Source organism: Acomys minous (genome assembly GCF_964271855.1).
Source record: "Acomys minous genome assembly, chromosome: 3".
Lineage (NCBI taxonomy): Eukaryota > Metazoa > Chordata > Mammalia > Rodentia > Muridae > Acomys > Acomys minous.
In genome coordinates, this window is record NC_140485.1 from 44,158,368 (window position 1) to 44,176,462 (window position 18,095).

Below are 18,095 nucleotides of genomic sequence, written 5' to 3' on the forward strand. Positions count from 1 at the left end.
CCACTGGTGAGGAGAGGGGGGCCGTAACCTCAGTGGCAGTTCCCGGTGTGACTAATGACAAGTATGGAAGCCCAGGAGGGTTGGCCGTGGACCAAGTGGCTGCGGCTAAGTGGTCAAAACTGATTAACTGGTTAAGAAACTTACTATTAACTTGGGCTGCATCCAATTAGGTCCCAGCTTAGCAGCTTGGCTTTTTTCATTTACGAATTCTTTTATGGGATGTGACTGGGATAATTTTAGACCTAAAGCGAGCAAGTCTTGCACCTCACTCACTCCCCAAAACTAATCAGAGGCAAACTGCCTCTGTTGACCACTTGGGACCTCTGGGATGGGAGGATCCTGTGTCCTTAGTGGTACAATGGGGGCCCTTTTTTGAATCAGCACCCACAACCCTGCCTACCTTGGCCCCAGACACCACTTCATTAGGGAAACAATGTCTCACCGAGTTGCCACAAAAGACCATCCCCCCCCCCCTTGGGATGAAGACGATTGCTTAAGGGTTTCTGCCATCACCCCAATAGACAACAACTGAATCCAAACGAAAGCTGAGACGTGCAGAAATTTTATCAGCGTGTTTGTAGGTTTTGAAGAGGAGAAGGGGGAGGAGGAAGAGGAGGAGGAAGAAGACTTTCAAATGTCTTGTTGGAGCTGATTGTTTGGGACGACAGAAATCCATCAAATGAGCTCGGCGTCCAGCATCCATCATAGTTTGTCTTCCTGCCACCCGTGTGCATTTTTTCCAAATTTGTACACTAACCTCCGGTCGACCCGCTCCAAAATTCCTGTTTTATAGTAGTATCTGTGAAAGCGAGCAGAGGACAAATAGCCAGGGAATGGTTTGTACCACAAGAAAACAACAGCACATAAACGCTCCTTGCTCCTCTCGGGTGACAAGGGCAAGCTTTACTTACCCTGGTATTTCCACACCCCGTTATCAGCTTACACTTAAACCCTTCCCAGACACTTTAAAGACTGGACCTCAGCACAGCCAGTTCAGCACGTGTTGGTGTGCATGTGTGCACCATGGCTTGGGTGCAGGGTGATCCCCCGCCAGGGAACGCTGCCAAGACCGAAAAGGATGGTGGGTTGCTTTACAAACTATAATCCCGCCTGAAACTAAGCCGGAGTTTAGCTCATGACCCTTTTATATGGGGGGGGGGGGAGGGAGGGCACCAGTGGAGAGCTGTGAAAACTGTGTAATCTTCTCTGGCAGGCTGTTTTATATAACTCGTCTTTGTAGGCTCATGGTATCTGATGCTGTTCCCTTACCTCAGGGCTCTGCTCAACTTTTCATATGTCATCCTGTCGTTTTTCTTCCGTTGTCCCCACATCTTTGCCAGGGCTTCCGATTTAACCACTCGGAAAATGCCCTGCTCCCTGTCTTCCCATTCCAGGATGCCACAGTTTTCTTCAGGAGATAGAAGCAAGTCTCTGACAAATTCCCACAGGTGAGAACTTTGGAGGCCTTTGGGAAGGAAGCAGAATAAAGTTAGTTTCCACTTAAGCCTTTTTTTTTTTTAAAAGAGAGATTGTGTCTCCTGGTAATGTCCGTTAGAAGGGATACCCATAAAGTCTCACCAGTGTGACCACCCAATCATGAGCTGCACAAGGAAGACACCAGTGAACATGCCAAACTGGACATGGAAAAGCCCTCAAGGCCTCAATCCTATACGGAGAACTACAGGCAACTGAGGAATGCTGGGAGGGGCAGAGGTGACCCTCCTCAGGGAAGAGCACACCTACTGCTTGTTCAGTGCCAAACAGTCAGCCCTGAAAGCATACATACAAATAACATATGGACTGAAGAGGTTATATTTAGGAATATATATGTATATATACATATTAATGCAATAACTATTAGTGAAAAAAAAAAGAGACCACGAATTTGAAGGAGTATATGAGAAGGTTTGGCGGGAGGGAAGGAGACAGAGAGAGAGAGAGAGAGAGAGAGAGAGAGAGAGAGAGAGAGAGAGAGAGAGAGAGAGAGAGAGAGAGAGAGAGAGCACTCTCATTAACCTGTGGGATGGGTTGTGGGCTGGACAGCTCTCAGTAGGTGTGTCCTCTGCTTGGAGCCGCACCAAGCTGGGAAGTGTCTGTTGTCTGATAAGCTATTAGCAAACCCCTATGCAGAGACACCAGATGTAGCCAAAGAGCACCATGACTTGCCATGAGCTCACTCTTCTGATGGGCAGGAGGAACCGACAGCCATCCTGCAGTTTCATTTACTAGGAGCTGGTGTTTCTCCTGTCACTTAGGTGATGGATAAGACTGATCTGGGCTATGACTGCCTGGGTTTGGGTCTGCACCGTGCTCTTTCCTGGCTCTGAAAGTGCAGTCTCTTTAGTTACGGTCGGTGTCAAAGGGGTAATGAGGTACCTGTGCTGTAGTGTGGGCTTGAGGATTTAATGGTTTGACACACACACCTAGCGGCTAGATGCAGGCCTGGCCCAGGATGAGTGCCTCCAGCCAGCGTCATGGGCCTGGAGCTTGACTCAGCCCTGGGCACTCCCCGGGAAGATCTCAGGGCTGGGAAAGGCTGCTGCACTGCCCGATCCCCCACACTGCCTTTATTCTCTTCCCCTGAGTACTTCAACGAGAAGGGCCACAGAGTGGACCAGGAGAAAGAACGCCCTCCAGGAATAGAACCCAGTCAGAACATTTCTTTAATTCCTCGAATGCCATTTCCAAGTGGAAAAAGAATGACTTTTGATCACATGTATAAACACAATCGTTCATTTCTCTACTCCCTCCTTGGGGAAGTGACTGGTCCCACCCACATGCTTAAAGGAAAATGGCGTCTCTGTTCTTACTTGTTCGACTGTGACAGTCTTGACTCTTGATGCCACTTGTTTTCAAGCAACTGGAATCAGCATCTGAAACAGAGGGATGCATGGCAGTGGAGGAGCCTCACACTATTCCCCCCCCCCCCAAAAAAGCGGACGTTAAGCCGCCATCCTTTGTGGTAGCAGACACTGTAGGGTGCTAAGTAGATGGAAGGACGGGCTGTGCTCAGTCCTGGCACCTGTTGTAAGGGCATGGCGGCCTCCGGCTGGAGTACATGAGAGAAGACACAGGCACAGTCCCAGCTTCTGTGACCAGGTGAACTCCAGGTGAACCAGATGCGTCACCTGTTGCTTCGAATGTGAGGACACCTGACACTGTGCGGAGAGTGAGCTGAGGTAGTGGCTGCTTCATGAGGGAGGATCTCACAAGGGGAGACAGCTACATTATGAACCAGTGAGAGGAAGTGGGGGAGGAAGAAAAAAGAAAGGAAGGAGAGGAGGAGAGGGGGAGAAGAGGAGGAAGAGGAAGAAGAAGAGGAGGAAGAGGAAGAAGAAGAGGAGGAGGATTCAGATGTGCACAAAGCCCTTTTCCATCACAAAGAGGACCTAGAAGGTTGCCTATCCTGTGGCTGGAGAGGATGCGAGGTGCTCCTGCACCCATGCAGGTTGCAGACAGTGGCAAGCCATGTTTCTGGAGGCTGGCTTATAGTTTGGAGTTTTATATTAAAGTGAAATCAGAGATTTCCCCCCTCCCCCTCACCACCACTGCCTTCTTTTGAGACAGACTCTGGAGGTGAACTCGCTGTAGTCTAGGATGACCCCCGAACTCCTGACTGTCCTGCCTCCTCTACCTCTGGAATAGGGCTGAAAAAACAAGCACATGCTGCTGTTTCCAGTTTTTGTCGTGCTGGGGGAGGGAGCCCAAGGCTTCGTGCACGCCACACAGACTACTGAACTGAACTACACCTCTAGCCCAAAGACCCACATTTTACAAAGATCCCTCTTGTGATTGTGTGGAGAGCAGACTGAAAGGGACGCAATAAAAAATGAAGACATTAGAATTCATGAAGGAAGCAAGATGTCGACTCAATATTGGATTGAATTACGTATATTGTGCTTTAATCTGAGATACCTACACATACATTATTCCGAAGTACAGGATATGAATTTTTAAAAGAATTTCAGAACCAGACCTATCTCTTTATTCTCCGAGCTCTGTGCTAGCTTTGCTTCAGCTATGCGGGCGGGCTCTTTCTCACCATGCGGGCACACTCACCTGGGGGTCTTTACGTCTCCTCTGCTTTTTCCTTGACTGTCTGGGTATGCACATCCTCATCACAGTCTAGGCTCAAAGTCACCTTCCAACTATGAAAACTGCAACCACACATATGTGCCTCTGGGGTCCCACATCTACTTCCCTTTATTTACTGCCTTTGAGCACCTACTTGACGCCATTTATTTGTGTGGTATGTGGTTTGTGTCCACTAGGGGGCAGGATTTGTCTTTGCCTGTATATTCCCGTAGCACCTAGTGCAGTGCCAGGCATACAGCAAGCATTAAATAAGCGTTATTCTCAGCCGCTACTGTACACAAATCACACTGACTATAGAGTCTAGTATGTGTATTAATTGGACAAAGGAATAGACATGCCGTCTTGGGAGGAAAGGGTGTCCTGTGTACACTGTTGCCCGGGCCCTGTGTTCTGTGCCCAAGTGAACATATTGTGGTACTCCCCTTTTGTCACCAGGACAAAGGCTATCACACTAAGCAAGCCTTTCATAAAGTGGATGCCCCCAGCCCTCAAACCTTATCTCTTTCTGCTCCCCAGCTTTCTCTCATGTCTGAGGTTACATGGTTTCAGTGGGGTGTGGCTTTCCTCTGCCTCAGGATGTTTGTACTTCCCTCACCACATCTACCCAGCTGACTCTCACTCCCACAGATCCTCTTCAGAAGCCTCCCCTGAGCCCACTTCCTGGGTTAGAGCCCCCTCTTGGGGGTCTAAGAGCACCCAGGCCTTTCTTGAATCAGAGCTCTCTGCAAACACCAGCCTTACAACATCTGTATCCATGTGGTGCCTGGTGTGGCATGAGAGGACACATGGCCCCTCTATTGTCTGTGAGGTTTGGGAAGGCCTGGTAGATCTTGAAACTGGAAACTTAAAATATAGCTAGCCAAGGAGCTTATTATCATGTGTTGACTGACATCATGGTCAGATGTCCTTTAGAAGCTAGGATGGAGGCCTGGGGACAGGGTTTCAAAATCTAGCTCATTGCAGCCCACGGCACTGTCAGTCCATCTGGAAAGCTTCACCCTACACTAGCATGCTACAGAGGTGCTCCAAGGTTCAAGAGAAGAAATTGCTAGCCATGCACGCATACACACGCCTTAAAAGTCCTAATAACTGTATAGCTAACCCTCAGTGTTTGTCCCTTTGGATTCATCTTTCAGAGGGGCCTTAGAAAACACCATGTGGTCTGCCTACTCCTTGCAGATGGGTAAGTCCATGGGAAAAGGGCCCTATTGGGGACTACAGTTCTCTTCAGTCTTTGGGCTAGGATCTTTGTATAAGACTTAATAATGAATAGATTTTTTTTTAAATGGAAATTCTCGCTATTAGTAGTTGATGGCTGCTGATGGGGAGAGTCACTTTCCAGGGTGGCCAGCTATGGCCACTGGTAGGTTGCCTGTATTCCAGTGGACGGCACCACACCCCTGCACATGTACTGGTACCACTAACTGGAATCATATATGATTTTTTAAATAAAAAGAAGGGCATGAAGTTAGGAGGGGAACATGTTGGGAAGATATTATGATCAAAACACATCACATATATATATATATATATATATATATATATATATATATATGGAATTCTCAAAGAAAAAATATTTAAAAAATAAAAGCTGCCCCTTCCTCTGACTCCATCTGTAGAAATGAAATGGGACTAGCCACTAGCCACTGGGACCATGGGCCATTTGGGACCCCCTCACCCGCCATTTTCTAACTATCAACAACCATAAGGCCGCTAACAGCTGGCTAGAAGTCATCAGTTTGTTGGGCACTGGCTTTGCATCATCCACACTGCACGCGCCTACAAGGCCCTTTAACAGGCACAAATGCCATTGCTTCTTAAACTCACCACAACCCAGAAGGGTCCTGATATTTTATAGACAGAGAAATGAGGTCTTGGGGAAGACAGGGACTCCATGGGCACCAGCTATCGCCCCCCTCCCAGACCCCTTCCCCCCATCACACTCTTTTAACCCCTTTGTCTCTACTCTCTCTCCAAGTTTGGCCTTGTTTTGGTTCATCAACCTTCTAGTGTGGTTGTTAAACCGGGATCAAATCCAAGTGGATAGCAGTAGCCTGGGCACATCTTTGGGCAGTTTGAGTGTTGTACTTACAATCCTTGATGGTGTTCTTGGTCTCTTCAGCATCATTGAAAAAGGAGTAACCTGGGAAAGGAAGGGAAAGAGAGATTCAAAAACTGTTCCATGCAATCCTGGAGTGTGGCCAGACCACGAGGAGAGGCTGTGGAGGAAGGGAAGTGACTCCCCTCTGAGCTTTTTTTTTCCCCCTGAGGGACAGTTGCAGACTATCTGGCCCTGAAAAAGCCACTATGAAGCCAATCATAATGACATACTTTTTAAGAGGTTACTTAAGGAGAATAACTGATGCTGGGGATTCCAGAAGGCTCCACGGATCTGCTGACTGAGCTCTAGAGAGGCTGTCCGGGCTCTGCACTGAGCTGGGCAGCTGTTGTCATCTGGCTTTGCCAGCCACTGGCTTTCCAGGCTCTCTGGTCAGTCTCAGTGGACTATGAGGTTAAATACTCACCCAACTCTCTTGTGGCCCTGACCTGTGACTTCTGACTTGGGACTATAATCCTCAGAGAGGAGGACGCCTTTGATGTGATTAGCCAAAGGGAAGAGAGGGATAGAAGCCCCAAGGAGCACATAGCTCTACTTGAATGCCCTTGAAGACCATGCTGGTCCCTTGCTCGTAGAGTGGTGAGCTGGGCTGGAGTTTAAGACCGTATTTCCAGGAAGCAGGGCAGGTCAACAGACACCTATTTCCTAACTTGATGTCCAACCTGAAGACTACTTTCTCTTTACTGACACAAGACCAAAGGCCAAAGGGCCAAGTAGAACAGGGTAGGGGAGCAATGAGAGATATTTCTTGTCCTACGCTGTGGAAGCCATTCTGTGACCCCAGGCTCTCCTGTGACCTCTCCTTCCAGGGACCAGTGCCCCCATGCACCTCGGCCTTTAAATCTTACTGCTATACCTACTGACCCAGGTGATGCTCTGGACTCTGGAGGCCCCTTAGCACCTCCCCTGGTTGAAGCATTTTCTTTGTTCTGTGTCCTGTTCTTACAGAGCCCTAGACTGCGGGGCACACAAGGCACAAGCTAGATAGTGTTCCCCAGAGCACAATCTTTGCTCGAATGGAGAAACATCAGAATGAGAGTGCTAATGGTGATTATTCCAGGGTGAGAGGTGAGCCTGTGTGTCCTGGGCAAATTGCTGGAGTGTAAACTCTGGTCACAATGCACATGTACACAGACTTGCCTGAGGGGCCTTAAGGGAGGACTGCAGAATGGGGTAGGTTGCTTGAGGCATACTTTTTAGATCCACTTAAAGTCCCACTGTTGGAGGTGGCGTGGCACCCAGGGAGTCCTTAGTGGTCAGGTTTTAGCTGGGCACAGTGGCGCACGCCTTTAAACCCAGCACTCCTAAGACAGAGGTGGGTGGATCTCTGTGAGTCCCAGGACAGCCAGAGCTACATAGTGAGACCCTGTCTCAAAAGTACCAAAGGAAAAGAAAAAAGAGGGTCAGATTTTATTTAATTTTTAACATGTATGTATATGTGAATGTGTGTAAGTTTGTGTTTATGTGTGTATGTGAGTGTGAATGTACGAGTGTATGTGTGTGTGTGTGTGTGTGTGTGTGTGTGTGTGTGTGTGTGTGTGTGTGTGTGTGTGTCTGTGTCTTTGTCTGTGTAGGTCAGAAGAGAATTTTGGCTGCCCTAGAGTTGGAGTTACAGGAGATTGTGATCAACCCCACGTGGATGCTGAGAATCAAACTCAGGTCCTCCAAAAGAGCAGCATGCACTCTTCGCTGCCATCTTTCCAGCCTCAACAGTCAGCTTCTAGAGACTACTCGTTGTTTCCAGATCCCTGAGTCAACCATGTGTATATAGTAAGTTATCAGGGGAAGGAGACCTTTCCTGATAAATATGTGACCACTAAGGAATCTCTCGGAGCCACTTGGGATCTGGAGACAAACTTGATTAATGTGACATTTGGCCAGTGTAGCAATGCAACAGTGCACCCTCAAACTCTTCCAAGATGGACTACGTCCTTCTCCATAGTCCTGGTATTTGGGAGCAAGATTGTCATCTTGGGAGCTTTTTATTTTTAAAGATAGCCTTACCATGTCACCTTGCTGGCCTGAAAATCACTATATAGATCAGGCTGGCCTTGAACTCACAGAAACCTGTCTGCCTTTGCCTCTGCCTCTGCCTAAGTATTGGGATTAAAGCTGTGTACAACCGCAAATGGGTCTTGGGAAGGTTTTGAATGGAGTTCCAGGCTCCTTCTCCCAGGGTGGCTGGGACACACTTGGACTTGTCCCCATTCCGGAGTACACACCCTGAGCACAGGCTTCTGCTTCTAGTGCAGGGTCATCACTCTCTGCTTTCCTGTCCTTCATGAAAGGAGGAGCAAATGGAAGCAGTAGACTCTAGTCTCCCAGAGCTGGAAGGTGCTCTGAGATTTCCCTGACCAAATGGGAATCTCTGCTTTGCACACAGTGTCACACCAGCAGGCTTCTTTGCACACCAGCAGAACGGCTTGGCGTTATGGTGGCAGGGAGCATCCTGCTTTCTGTGTCTCCTGAAGTCTTTCCAAGAGGATCTGACAACTTTTACAAAAGATTCCTTAAAAACCAAGCATGGATGCGTCTGCTTTGTTTGTTTGTTTCTGTCTCTTGGTTTTATTAATGACAGAAGCTACTGAGTGTATTTATATGCCGTGCCAGGTACATCCTTCACCAAATCGTTTGAAGACTCCCAAAGCGGGTCATCTGTCCTCCTAGCAGACAGAAAAAGCCACTGGGGATTTGGGCAGGGGGCACTTCTTGCAGAACCCTGTGGCTTCCATGTATATGAGCCGGGATATATCAATGACGCGTTGGGCCCTTCTGATTTCCTAACTCCCACTGTACCCTGACTGCCTGAGAAGCACGGCCTGTGTGCTGTCTGGCCAGAGTGAAGGCACACAGCTCTCAGGACACCAGCTGCTTTATCACTGGGACACAGAATTAGATAGTCTCTGAAGAGCTTGCTGCTTTTCAAAGCGGCGCATGTCATGGTGTTCCCATGCCACTGGTGCCACAGGGTCCTTGACCAAGGATGGCAGCTCTTTGGACTCCTCTGGAAATTGGAAGGGGAAAGGTCTATGCCAATGTCTTCCTTTCTACCTAGTCAGGGATGAAGCAGAAAGCTCCTTTGCTCTCCTTTCATGGTTGAATTATTTTTGAATTTTTTTTGAGGCTTTCAGTGTGATTTTGGAATTCCTTACATGTGCTTTGTGTTTTATCTGTCTTAAAACAACAACAACAACAACAACAACAACAACAACAACAACCCCCCCAAAACCTACCCATCTTGCTGTCTTGGCTCTTGCTTTCCTTTTGACTAAGCTCTCAATACTGGGGCAGTAGAATTTTCTGGGTACTAAGAGGTTTTGACTGAACACTGATACCATTTGGTTATGAGAGTCAAGGGGAAGGGAAGCACACATCGGGGCATCTGGTCCCAGTCCCGGGCGCCCACCCTCACCCCCACCCCCAGCCCCAGGCTTGCTGACACTGACCTTGTGAGCGAATGTTCTGGAGGATGAAGTACAGGTACTCCCCACAGATTCCAGCTGCCTCGACGAACTCCTCCTGTGTCATACTGCACAGTTGCAGGCCGCTGACATTGAAGTGGCAGAAAGAGATGCAGTTGGCGTCAAGCTTGTACTGATCACAGCAGAACTGGAGCCATTCCCAGACATGATGCTTGGTCCAGTATTCGGGGTGCACCGATGTCCAGTAGGAGTCACAGGCTGCACCAGAGCACAGAGAAGTAAGGGGTGGTAGTCTTCAGGGGGCCCCCAAAGAATACTCCAGTTATGTTAGCACCCTCTTTCCTTATCCAGTGAGCAGAAAGGGTCTGGCAAGCGCTTGCAAGGGTCCAGTCACTTTCTCTACAGAGACGACCAGAGAGATGGGGTTCTGTAGTGGTTGTCAGGGCCAGAGAGAGATGACAGGGCTATTTCATAAAGATAGAAACTGTTTCCCTCTAAAGCTCAGAAGCTTCCAGAAATCTCATTTCCCACTGAAGAATCTCTTGGTAAGCCCAAACCCTAGACTTTTTTTTTTAACTTTAAAATTTTAACCAGTTATTATTATTATTATTATTATTATTATTATTATTATTATTATTATTATTATTATTATTAGGCCTGGATATTGAGCTGAGGGCCTCATATGTGTGTTAACAAAGTATCTATTTTTATCACCAGCCCCTTAACCAGAATTTTACATTCACGTACTTGAAGGAGCCTGTATTTTGCCAGGCTGGTGAGTGTTGCTGTCAGAGCCTCTGCCGGGTAGTTGAAAACATGGAGGAAACGGTTTGAGCCAACTACCCTTTCCTTGATCCCCCATTGCTGGCTGGAGCTGGCTGATCGGACTTCTGGCTGGTTCCTGGGAGAGGGCAGGGTCTCCTGAGAAAACAGACCCTTCCTGAGTTCTCTCTGTGCTTTTTCATTTACTGATTTCGGGCTTGAGTAAACCCAAGAGGCTTTTAGCCGTCCCTGGTATTCTGATGAGAGGTGTTTATGACCCTTGACATTCTTTGGCTGCTGGTCCTGCACTGGGGCCTGACTGAGATGGTTATCAGTGCGCTGCTGTGTAGCACAGTTTCTCTCCATGGAAAGGTTTTGCCCTTTCCATTTCTACTGCGCGGTTATTTTGTTTGGCATTAGAAGGAAGAGCACACTGTTTCTGGAAGCCAAGAGAGCCTTAAGGATCTAAAGAAGCCGTAGGTGGAAGGTCCGTCCTGACACTGGGAAGTTGTTGCTGGCCTGGTGCCCCGCTCTCAGCTCCTTGGTGGAACTCACTCACAGAGTGGGCTTGGTAGGCAGCAGGGCCTAAGGCCCAGCTACACATGGGAGCCCGCTTTCCTGTCAGCAAAAGCCCTTTTCACAGTCTCCAGAGCTGAGAGGAAATGGCTGTTCTCAGTGATATGGAGGCAGGGCCAGGGGAGCCAGCATCCACAGAGACATTTTGGTGGGGAACTGTTTTCCTGGTCTCAGTCTTGAGGTGGGAGGTTTCAGTGGTAACCACTGTGGAAGGCAGGAGTCCTGCTCCAGGGCCTCTATTATCTGCTCCTGTGTCACTCCCTGCTCTCTGCCAGAAGGTGCTTCTTTTCCATTCTTCTGACTCTGGAGTAGTTCCTGCTCCCCCTGAACCACAGTGGCTTACTCACTCTCTCAAAGAATCTTCCCCCGAGGCACCCTTCTCAGAAATTTCCAGAAGGACTCACAGCACCTCCCTCTCCGTGAACCAGGAGTGCTAAGTGCTCTTTCCCACCCCACCCGTCTTAGCCTACAGGGCCTCAGTAAGTGTTACCAGATCACCAGAGGTTATGATCTTTACCTTAAGGTAAGGAAACAGGTTCTGGGAGGTTATATGGCTCCCTTTCCCGGGTCACAGTGGCCATTGGTAAGGTAGTTAGATACCATGTGGACATCTTGCATCATGCCACATTTTCTGGTACTGGGGGACCAAGTTGGGTACACATGTAAAAATAAGATTTGGATGAAGGCCGGCAGATGGATGCACCACACAATTATAAGCAGTAAGTAAGTAAGTAAGTAAGTAAGTAAGTAAGTAAGTAAGTCTGCCTGTCTATTTATCTATCCATCTCTTTCTCTATAACTTAGGTCTGAAAAAATCAGAAAGGAGATGGAGAGGAGGTGATGCCAGTGCCTCCACTCCCCGGAAACACATGAAAAAGAACCTTCTAGTATTTGGAAGAAATGAACATAGGGAAAATAAAAGAAGGGATTATTTATATAGGAGTATACTCTCTTACTGGGTCCTACTGTCTGGAAAGGTACACTGTTTTCCTTGATGAGTCTCTCATTTACAAAACACACTGACCTTTTGGGAGAAGCTTGCTATGAGGCCTCTTTGCCTAGGTTACTAATCAAGGCCAGCTAGCATCCTGTGCCCAGAAAGCTTGATGCAGAAGTCCCAAGGCCACTATTAAGCAGCAGGCTTGGCCAGCTCGTTTGAAGTCTGAAGTGGGTCAGGGCTCTTGAAGGCCAGCTGCCTTGGGAAGAAAAGCTGAGGAGCTAGAGAGAGCTGTCCTTGATTCTGGGGGAGTTCTCTCAAATGAAGCTACCAAGTTGGATATATTTAAGTTTACTGGGACTTCAGCTTTCAAAGTTAGAGTGATGTCTTCCAGGGTCCCCATGGCAGAGAGGTGACACCCATGCCTGAAGTAGACCCAAGCAGGGATATGGGGATTAGGAAGTTCTTACCACCGTGGACAGTAGCTGCCCAACTCTCATAGCAAAGTCTATATTCTTTCTCAGGGAAAGGAGCAACCAGAAGAAAGCAAATTCAGGGCTGGTGAAGGGGAGGCTGACAGCCTGCTTTAGGAGGAGGCCTGATTTGGACAACTTGGGACCATAATTAGCATAATTAGCACAGGGAGTTGGGAAAGTTTTTTTTTTTTTTTTTTTGCCCAGGGCGACACTGAAGAGTGGCAGTGAGTGAACCAGGCAGCGCAGGCCACCCTCATTTGCGGCTTTGTCACAGAAAGGAAAGGCTTCATGAGGGAAGTTCTGTGCTGATAAATCGCTTCCAGGTTCCCTCTCGGACCTGGGCGGGCCCCATCCTGTAACCTCTCTTGGCTTTTCATCCTAACGTTGAAATGACTTAGACCAAGAAACTGGATGGAGAAGAGAGGAGGGCTGGGGTGTCAGCAAAGAGCTACAGGGAGGCCAAGAAAGCCAGGCCCTGAGTCATGCTGGGCAAGGCTGCTCTGAAGACCTCAGTGGGGAGACAGGGCAGAGGTAGCCCGTAGTGGCTTCTCTAGGATGAGACTACTGCTCCTGGACTTGACTTAGGCTTTTGAATGATTTTGTGTTTGTCTTCTGGTTTTGATTTAGAAATTCTTAGGCCTGTAGCCATAGCTGTGCTCTTGAGTTTCTGGACGGAGCATGTGAATCTTATGTAGAAAAGCCCAGGTGTGACCGAAGTGCTTTCCTCCTTGATTTTAATACTTAACATGGTTTTGTACTATTCTTTTAAAAAGCTTTTCTTTTCTTTATTTTAAATGCTTTTCTTGAAGTAAAATCCCATATGGATAATCACAGCTATTATATTTCTTTTCTTTCTTTTTCCTTCCTTCCTTTTTTTTTTTTTTAAAGACAGAGTCTCACTATGTATCTCTGGCTTTCATGGTCACCCTGCTAAATACTGTGCGCTTTCCTGCTATCTTCAACACATTCTGTGAGGTCCTAGGTCATGATGCCCATTTTACATATAGAGAAAGGAAGGCCCCAGAAGACAACCCTTTTTAGAGCCACACAATGGGTAAGGGACAGAACGCGAATCAGGCGATATGGGTGTCACCTTACTCCTGCAGCCGAACCTTAATAGCAGCTATGCAGAATGAAAGTGGAGGCACCAGCCTGAGAGTGGGGACGCAGAGGGGAGAGCCTGAGAGTGGGGACGCAGAGGGGGAGAGCCTGAGAGTGGGGACACAGGGGGGAGAGCCTGAGAGTGGGGACGCAGAGGGGGAGAGCCTGAGAGTGGGGACACAGGGGGGAGAGCCTGAGAGTGGGGACGCAGGGGGGAGAGCCTGAGAGTGGGGACGCAGAGGGGGAGAGCCTGAGAGTGGGGACACAGGGGGGAGAGCCTGAGAGTGGGGACGCAGAGGGGAGAGCCTGAGAGTGGGGACGCAGGGGGGAGAGCCTGAGAGTGGGGACGCAGAGGGGGAGAGCCTGAGAGTGGGGACACAGGGGGGAGAGCCTGAGAGTGGGGACGCAGAGGGGGGGAGCCTGAGAGTGGGGACGCAGAGGGGAGAGCCTGAGAGTGGGGACGCAGAGGGGGAGAGCCTGAGAGTGGGGACACAGGGGGGAGAGCCTGAGAGTGGGGACGCAGAGGGGGAGAGCCTGAGAGTGGGGACACAGGGGGGAGAGCCTGAGAGTGGGGACGCAGGGGGGAGAGCCTGAGAGTGGGGACGCAGAGGGGGAGAGCCTGAGAGTGGGGACACAGGGGGGAGAGCCTGAGAGTGGGGACGCAGAGGGGAGAGCCTGAGAGTGGGGACGCAGGGGGGAGAGCCTGAGAGTGGGGACGCAGAGGGGGAGAGCCTGAGAGTGGGGACAGAGAGGGGAGAGCCTGAGAGTGGGGACGCAGGGGGGAGAGCCTGAGAGTGGGGACGCAGAGGGGGAGAGCCTGAGAGTGGGGACACAGGGGGGAGAGCCTGAGAGTGGGGACGCAGAGGGGAGAGCCTGAGAGTGGGGACGCAGGGGGGAGAGCCTGAGAGTGGGGACGCAGGGGGGAGAGCCTGAGAGTGGGGACGCAGGGGGGAGAGCCTGAGAGTGGGGACACAGGGGGGAGAGCCTGAGAGTGGGGACGCAGGGGGGAGAGCCTGAGAGTGGGGACGCAGAGGGGAGAGCCTGAGAGTGGGGACGCAGAGGGGAGAGCCTGAGAGTGGGGACACAGGGGGGAGAGCCTGAGAGTGGGGACGCAGGGGGGAGAGCCTGAGAGTGGGGACACAGAGGGGAGAGCCTGAGAGTGGGGACGCAGGGGGGAGAGCCTGAGAGTGGGGACACAGGGGGGAGAGCCTGAGAGTGGGGACGCAGGGGGGAGAGCCTGAGAGTGGGGACAGAGAGGGGAGAGCCTGAGAGTGGGGACACAGAGGGGAGAGCCTGAGAGTGGGAACACAGAGGGGAGAGCCTGAGAGTGGGGACAGAGAGGGGAGAGCCTGAGAGTGGGGACGCAGGGGGGAGAGCCTGAGAGTGGGGACACAGGGGGGAGAGCCTGAGAGTGGGGACAGAGAGGGGAGAGCCTGAGAGTGGGGACGCAGGGGGGAGAGCCTGAGAGTGGGGACGCAGAGGGGAGAGCCTGAGAGTGGGGACACAGGGGGGAGAGCCTGAGAGTGGGGACACAGGGGGGAGAGCCTGAGAGTGGGGACGCAGGGGGGAGAGCCTGAGAGTGGGGACGCAGGGGGGAGAGCCTGAGAGTGGGGACAGAGAGGGGAGAGCCTGAGAGTGGGGACACAGAGGGGAGAGCCTGAGAGTGGGAACACAGAGGGGAGAGCCTGAGAGTGGGGACGCAGGGGGGAGAGCCTGAGAGTGGGGACACAGAGGGGAGAGCCTGAGAGTGGGGACACAGGGGGGAGAGCCTGAGAGTGGGGACACAGAGGGGAGAGCCTGAGAGTGGGGACACAGGGGGGAGAGCCTGAGAGTGGGGACGCAGGGGGGAGAGCCTGAGAGTGGGAACACAGAGGGGAGAGCCTGAGAGTGGGGACACAGAGGGGAGAGCCTGAGAGTGGGGACACAGGGGGGAGAGCCTGAGAGTGGGAACACAGAGGGGAGAGCCTGAGAGTGGGGACACAGGGGGGAGAGCCTGAGAGTGGGGACAGAGAGGGGAGAGCCTGAGAGTGGGGACGCAGGGGGGAGAGCCTGAGAGTGGGGACACAGAGGGGAGAGCCTGAGAGTGGGGACGCAGAGGGGAGAGCCTGAGAGTGGGGACACAGGGGGGAGAGCCTGAGAGTGGGGACGCAGGGGGGAGAGCCTGAGAGTGGGGACACAGAGGGGAGAGCCTGAGAGTGGGGACGCAGGGGGGAGAGCCTGAGAGTGGGGACACAGGGGGGAGAGCCTGAGAGTGGGGACAGAGAGGGGAGAGCCTGAGAGTGGGCACGCAGGGGGGAGAGCCTGAGAGTGGGGACACAGGGGGGAGAGCCTGAGAGTGGGGACAGAGAGGGGAGAGCCTGAGAGTGGGGACACAGGGGGGAGAGCCTGAGAGTGGGGACGCAGAGGGGAGAGCCTGAGAGTGGGGACGCAGAGGGGAGAGCCTGAGAGTGGGGACGCAGAGGGGAGAGCCTGAGAGTGGGGACACAGGGGGGAGAGCCTGAGAGTGGGGACACAGAGGGGAGAGCCTGAGAGTGGGGACACAGGGGGGAGAGCCTGAGAGTGGGGACGCAGTGGGGAGAGCCTGAGAGTGGGGACGCAGAGGGGAGAGCCTGAGAGTGGGGACGCAGGGGGGAGAGCCTGAGAGTGGGGACACAGGGGGGAGAGCCTGAGAGTGGGGACAGAGAGGGGAGAGCCTGAGAGTGGGGACGCAGAGGGGAGAGCCTGAGAGTGGGGACGCAGAGGGGAGAGCCTGAGAGTGGGGACACAGGGGGGAGAGCCTGAGAGTGGGGACAGAGAGGGGAGAGCCTGAGAGTGGGGACACAGGGGGGAGAGCCTGAGAGTGGGGACAGAGAGGGGAGAGCCTGAGAGTGGGGACACAGGGGGGAGAGCCTGAGAGTGGGGACACAGGGGGGAGAGCCTGAGAGTGGGGACACAGGGGGGAGAGCCTGAGAGTGGGGACACAGAGGGGAGAGCCTGAGAGTGGGGACGCAGAGGGGAGAGCCTGAGAGTGGGGACACAGGGGGGAGAGCCTGAGAGTGGGGACACAGGGGGGAGAGCCTGAGAGTGGGGACACAGAGGGGAGAGCCTGAGAGTGGGGACACAGGGGGGAGAGCCTGAGAGTGGGGACACAGAGGGGAGAGCCTGAGAGTGGGGACGCAGAGGGGAGAGCCTGAGAGTGGGGACACAGGGGGGAGAGCCTGAGAGTGGGGACACAGGGGGGAGAGCCTGAGAGTGGGGACACAGAGGGGAGAGCCTGAGAGTGGGGACGCAGAGGGGAGAGCCTGAGAGTGGGGACACAGAGGGGAGAGCCTGAGAGTGGGGACGCAGAGGGGAGAGCCTGAGAGTGGGGACACAGGGGGGAGAGCCTGAGAGTGGGGACACAGGGGGGAGAGCCTGAGAGTGGGGACACAGAGGGGAGAGCCTGAGAGTGGGGACACAGGGGGGAGAGCCTGAGAGTGGGGACACAGAGGGGAGAGCCTGAGAGTGGGGACGCAGAGGGGAGAGCCTGAGAGTGGGGACACAGGGGGGAGAGCCTGAGAGTGGGGACACAGGGGGGAGAGCCTGAGAGTGGGGACACAGGGGGGAGAGCCTGAGAGTGGGGACGCAGGGGGGAGAGCCTGAGAGTGGGGACACAGAGGGGAGAGCCTGAGAGTGGGGACGCAGAGGGGAGAGCCTGAGAGTGGGGACGCAGGGGGGAGAGCCTGAGAGTGGGGACGCAGGGGGGAGAGCCTGAGAGTGGGGACGCAGAGGGGAGAGCCTGAGAGTGGGGACGCAGAGGGGAGAGCCTGAGAGTGGGGACGCAGGGGGGAGAGCCTGAGAGTGGGGACGCAGGGGGGAGAGCCTGAGAGTGGGGACGCAGAGGGGAGAGCCTGAGAGTGGGGACGCAGAGGGGAGAGCCTGAGAGTGGGGACGCAGGGGGGAGAGCCTGAGAGTGGGGACGCAGGGGGGAGAGCCTGAGAGTGGGGACGCAGGGGGGAGAGCCTGAGAGTGGGGAAGCAGGGGGGAGAGCCTGAGAGTGGGGACACAGGGGGGAGAGCCTGAGAGTGGGGACACAGGGGGGAGAGCCTGAGAGTGGGGACACAGGGGGGAGAGCCTGAGAGTGGGGACACAGAGGGGAGAGCCTGAGAGTGGGGACGCAGAGGGGAGAGCCTGAGAGTGGGGACACAGGGGGGAGAGCCTGAGAGTGGGGACACAGGGGGGAGAGCCTGAGAGTGGGGACACAGAGGGGAGAGCCTGAGAGTGGGGACACAGGGGGGAGAGCCTGAGAGTGGGGACACAGAGGGGAGAGCCTGAGAGTGGGGACGCAGAGGGGAGAGCCTGAGAGTGGGGACACAGGGGGGAGAGCCTGAGAGTGGGGACACAGGGGGGAGAGCCTGAGAGTGGGGACACAGAGGGGAGAGCCTGAGAGTGGGGACGCAGAGGGGAGAGCCTGAGAGTGGGGACGCAGAGGGGAGAGCCTGAGAGTGGGGACGCAGAGGGGAGAGCCTGAGAGTGGGGACACAGGGGGGAGAGCCTGAGAGTGGGGACACAGGGGGGAGAGCCTGAGAGTGGGGACACAGAGGGGAGAGCCTGAGAGTGGGGACACAGGGGGGAGAGCCTGAGAGTGG

General features: G+C 52.9%; 1 protein-coding gene across 7 annotated transcripts in view; it reads right to left on the minus strand.

The window, feature by feature from the left end:
- Window positions 1-546: 546 nt before the first annotated feature.
- The window catches only part of ELF5 (E74 like ETS transcription factor 5), a 42,939-nt gene continuing 25,390 nt past the window's right edge, over window positions 547-18,095 (minus strand). For 5 of the 7 annotated variants that reach the window (XM_084777139.1, XM_084777141.1, XM_084777140.1 and 2 more), the window contains exons 3-8: window positions 10,384-10,557; window positions 9,661-9,894; window positions 6,188-6,238; window positions 2,811-2,873; window positions 1,270-1,465; window positions 547-799 (exon numbers count right to left, since the gene is read on the minus strand). In XM_084777139.1, coding sequence (XP_084633265.1) covers window positions 703-799; window positions 1,270-1,465; window positions 2,811-2,873; window positions 6,188-6,238; window positions 9,661-9,894; window positions 10,384-10,557 — 815 coding nt within the window. In that variant the 3' untranslated portion in view covers window positions 547-702. The remainder of the gene's footprint in view (window positions 800-1,269; window positions 1,466-2,810; window positions 2,874-6,187; window positions 6,239-9,660; window positions 9,895-10,383; window positions 10,558-18,095) is intronic. The other 2 variants (XM_084777144.1, XM_084777143.1) reach the window with 1 other exon arrangement.